Raw genomic sequence first — 4,831 nt, 5'->3', positions numbered from 1 at the left:
AAAACAGAAGTGGATGTAAGACCCACGTGCAGCCTGCTTCTTATTCACTGCAAAGCATGGAAAAGCTTTCCTTCAAAGGAAGGAAAACCCCAGCCCTGCTCATTCTATGTTTTAGGCAGAAATAAGATATGCTTTCATGTGAGTCAGACTTGAAAGATGACCCGGATTCAGAGATGACTTGGAAAAATGCATCTGGGATGTCTTAGAAACTAGGAGTTATATTAAAGAATCAAAGAAAGAACTCATAACTTCCATAGGGAAAATGTGTTTTTTTATTTAAATTAAAAAAAATATCGTGAAAATTACAAACTGTTAAATACAGAAGACAATTTTATACAACTTAATAGAATAAGAAGGAAGTATATACATCACTTTTTAATAGGCGCAGATAGACTTGCACCAAACTTCAGGATTAAGCAATGGAAAATGTGACAACGCACATGTCCGTCGCAGTAAAGTTTCAGAATTCAAGTGATTCCAGGCAAGGGGCCAAACTCAACTTGGCTTCTTTCACCTTAAACAGCCCCCTTTGGAGTAAATCCACACTCTGAATTTTAAAGTGAACGGAGGGCCCTTTTCCCCCGCCAAACATAAATTTCCTCTAGCACTATGTTAAGGCGAGCTGATAAACCAGTCCCTACGCTGTTAACCCTTCCACGGGAACAGTAGTTACTGCTGTCTCCAGTCCAGGGAGATTGTGTTTGTTTAAAAAAAAAAGTTTTATGTTTTTACTAGAATTAAATTTGACTTTTTGGTGTGTTTCTCTTCCTCCTTGTCTTCGAGGGCTCAAAGAGTCTGCTGCAAAGTGACTGACCACAGGAATACAGGGAGACGTTAGCATGCATTCCTGAGTCTTTTCTCTTAGATGTCTCATTCCCTGAACCGGAGTGTTAACAGTCTACCACCCAGACAACTCGGCGGAGTAAAATATGGGATCTGCCTCTTGGATTCACTGCTGGGAAAGTGACAGCAGGGGATGGTGGGTGAGCCGCCCTGGATCTCCCAGTTACACGTGTTTTCAGTCACCAACTGCTCCTTTAAGTAAGCAGATCCTTTTGCAGACTACTGGCCAGCGAGGAAATAGTCTGTCCAAGCTTCCTCACACCAGGCCATGTAGGATTCATCACAGAGTCTTAAAATCTAAAGACATCCTCCCAGCCCCCTGGGGATCTAGATGATCAGGAGTCTCAGGAAGGCAGTAAGTCTGTGGATGACATGCGCAGGACCACACAGCATATCAGAGTCTGGGCTTGGGATTCACAAACAGAGGACCCCCAACTCTGAACAATCTTGCCAGAGTATGCCCTTCTAAGTCTCAGCTACGTGACCAAATGCCATGTCGTGGAGGCCCACAGTATATCTTTTCCCAGCTCAGAAAACTGGGCTGGGAATAAAAAGCAGCATCAGAGCTAACAGTTTGGCTTGGTTCAACCCCACCATCACCCATTCTGGAAAGATCAGGAATATTCCCTGCACAGCCATTCGGAATGCAGGTTAGATTCTGGGGAAACCCTTCCAAAAAAAAAAAATGTCATGCCAGCACATGATGCTGGATGGTCCCAGGTCAGAGTTCAAGGTCACAGGTTAGACAAAGGGTCAAGTAGCAGATTATTCTTATCATCTCAGCTCATGTTGACCAGTTTAAAAGTCGCCTGGTTTTCTCCTTACAGTAGGCAAATAGACCAGGTAGAGATCTCCAGCTTCCTCCCATCAAAAGTCCCCCTCCAACAAATATCCCCCTGCTCTATCCAGAAAGACCCCCTAAAAGAAGCTCTGTAACCTGTGGTGAACTAATGCCACAGGTTCACATTAAAGGCTCTTACAGCGAATCAGATGTAGAAGAACAAAGCTCTGGGCAAATTAGCAAACCGAAACTAGTCCCTTGGGACGCCCTAAGCCTTTGGCAGCCCTGGGAGTAGGCAGATGCTGCAGGAGTTCCCCGGGGCATCCCCTGAGAGTACAATCGCAAGGACATCCCACCTGCCGAGTTCCGCACGGGAACCCCGCCCGCCAGGACCCAAGGAAAGGTACACACCGCGCGTCTTCAGGCCTGTTTCAGCTGCAGGTCTACACCTCAGGCGTGCGGCGGACTCCAGGCTGCGGCTGGCCCCGTCTGAGCCTTGACCCCCACTACCACCACCACCACCCCACCCCACCCCCTATTCAGGGGCTTGCCGCGGGTCCCTTGAAGTGGCAGTTGCCCTGCAAAAGTGAAACCCGACACAGAAAGTGTCCTTCCTCGTTCTAAGGGTGCTGGTTCATAGGGTCACCTCCAGAGGGTCCTAGGGGGTGCTAGGAATTTTGATGGATGTTCTCCGAGGACCCTTCGCTGCTTTCGTTGAGGGGGGTCTCAGAAGTCTCCCCCAGCTCATCGTCCGCCCCTTCCTCCTGGATGGTGAGGTGCACATCGGGCGAGGAGGACTCAGAGCTCACGCTGTCACCCTCCATGGAGCAGAGGGTGCAGGATAGGGCAGGAGCCACGCTCTCCTGCAACACATTCAGCATCGTGGGCGCCTGCACCGACCTCAGGCCGGACAGCGTGGCCAGCGGCTTCATGGCCTCCCCCCAGAGCCGCTCCTCGTCCCTGTACAGCAGCAGGAGGCTGGCTTTCTTCTCCCGCCTCTTGGATTTCATGTAGCCCAGCGTGATACCAATCAAGAAAATGCCGTAGAAGGACATGACCACCAGAACGTAGAAGTATTCGTTGCCGTGGCCGCTGCTGGACACGGGGGACTCGAGGGGGGCGCTGGGGGCTGCGGTGCCAGCATCTGTGCTGTTCAGAGGCTCCATCTTCAGCATTGAAGCTCAGCTCACACTGCCAGGAGCTGGGGAGAAAGCTGCAAGTTAGGACTCTCCCACCCGACCGCAGTTACAGAAAAGAGGGCAGCGCCAGGTTTGTGGAACTATAGGATCAGAAAGGTTTACAGCTGCTGCCTGGAGATGTAACTCTAAGTCCCTCCTAGCGGTTAACAGGGGTCAGCTATGACGGGCTGGGGTGCGCGGGGAAATGGGCACCGGGAGGTGGGAGGAAATAAAAAGAATACTTTCATTTTTTTTACATGTCCAACAAATTTTCATTTCATAAAGTGAACATGTGAAAAGCTTTGCTTCAATCAGTTTAAAAGCAAAAAAAAAAAAAAAAAAATCCCTTTAAGACAGGGGTGCAGAGAGAAAAGAAATAATGTCTGAATCCCTGGGAAACTTTTTGAGCTGATGGAGCAGAAAAAAAGAAAGTTTACATTTTGATGCCAAGCATCAACCTATTTTTAATTCAAGACAAAACTGCCTTAGAAAAAAGGAAAGGAAGAGAAAACTGCATCTACAAATTGCCGGGAGTAGCCTTTCATGTTTCTGAAGCAAAGTGGCATTGCTGACTTACCAAAAGCTGGCGAATTTGTCCCAAGTCCTGAATTCCTAAATGGTCAGGTCCAAGAGCCTTTTTCTTCCTGCGTGTGGGGCTCCGCGCTCTGACAATTCTGCCGCTGCTCTTGGGATATATAGTCAAGAAATGCATCGTCACGTGTTCTGGGAGGAAAATTTACAACAGAGGTTGGTCGTGGCAGAGTGAACAGTGAACTCACAGCACAGCAGTTCAACTTACTGAACTTTGCAGCTGTGAAAAGAAAAAGACTGGGAAGTGGGAAGAGCGTCCCACCCCCCAGCACCCAGCCAAAGTTTTCAGGTGGCTATGAAAAAGGAGAAAAGAATGTGCCCAGTTGGAACTGTTCCCCCTAGACTCACTCTCATTGAAAATTAGTTCATGCTTCATCTCCCTCTGGGGAAATAACCGTGATGTCTATACAGGTTTTCAAAGACAGAAAGTCAAATACCTTAATTTAGATAAAAGACAGTTAGAGGCAAGTGCAGGATTTACTATCAAGGAACCAGGGCTTAAGTTTCAGCTCTTCCACTGACTATGCAAATATAATAAATCCTCCCCGAGCCTTTCCGCTCCTCAGATTCCTGAACTGTAAAATTGTTGGACATTGGGGGCTTCAGTAGGTAAAATTATATGAACTACGTGAGTTTTTGAGTCCCTGTCAGCTTGATCACTCTAAGACTTAAGACTGGAGAGTGTGGGTTTGCACTTTAAAAACACTGAGAGGTTCTGTCTTCTGCATCATAATCTCATAACACTCATAAATCTATTTTTTTAACAATAATGAATATATATCTTCCAGATGCTTTTCAACAGTCTATGTGAAGTGGAAACAGTTTACAGTGCAAGATACTTACTGTGGACAAATTTTTCTCCAGTTCTAGGGCACATAACTGCTCCTCCAGAGCGTCACACAGAGACCATTCACACATCACTTTGCTGTCAAGGGAGGAGCAGGTCAGGGGAGGAGCAGGAATTCTTCTGATGAGCAACTGAGCACAGTTCAAGCTTTTGAAACCTAGCAGACCCTGGGTTAAAATGGTCACAGAGATCAAAATTGCCAAAGGAATTGAAGACTTTGGTGTCTGTCCTTCCTCTCCACAGGATGCTTACTTATTCTAAGAGGCTCTCATCCTAAATTGAAATAAACCCAAAGGGATTCTCTGCACCCTCCCTGCTACCCCCACCCCCATTGTTCTGCAGCCTGCGAATTGCAGCCAGACTATTGTGGGGAATCAACTCTAGAGTAAACATCCCTTGTGGTCTTGCTGTTGTTAAATTGAAGCTGAAGGGAAACATGGTACCTTCCCTCTGCTCCAGCGGGAAGCTGGATATATACACACACACACACACACACACACACACACACACATATGTATCCCAGGCACTGGGACTTTCACTGCTGCCACTGGATTAATGCCTGGCTCTAATTCTATCTGGACACCTGTGGAA

The 4,831-nt window shown here is 47.3% G+C and overlaps 1 protein-coding gene across 1 annotated transcript; it reads right to left on the bottom strand.

The window, feature by feature from the left end:
• Positions 1–249: 249 nt before the first annotated feature.
• Positions 250–3,612, bottom strand: KCNE4 (potassium voltage-gated channel subfamily E regulatory subunit 4). The gene is given in 2 exon segments (XM_027514691.1): positions 250–2,837; positions 3,376–3,612. Coding segments are annotated over 2 exon segments (684 nt in total). The 5' UTR covers positions 3,515–3,612; the 3' UTR covers positions 250–2,292.
• Positions 3,613–4,831: the final 1,219 nt, after the last annotated feature.

This window comes from Bos indicus x Bos taurus, chromosome 2 (genome assembly GCF_003369695.1).
Source record: "Bos indicus x Bos taurus breed Angus x Brahman F1 hybrid chromosome 2, Bos_hybrid_MaternalHap_v2.0, whole genome shotgun sequence".
In the NCBI taxonomy this organism is placed as follows: domain Eukaryota; kingdom Metazoa; phylum Chordata; class Mammalia; order Artiodactyla; family Bovidae; genus Bos; species Bos indicus x Bos taurus.
This window is presented reverse-complemented; position numbering and strand designations above follow the sequence as displayed.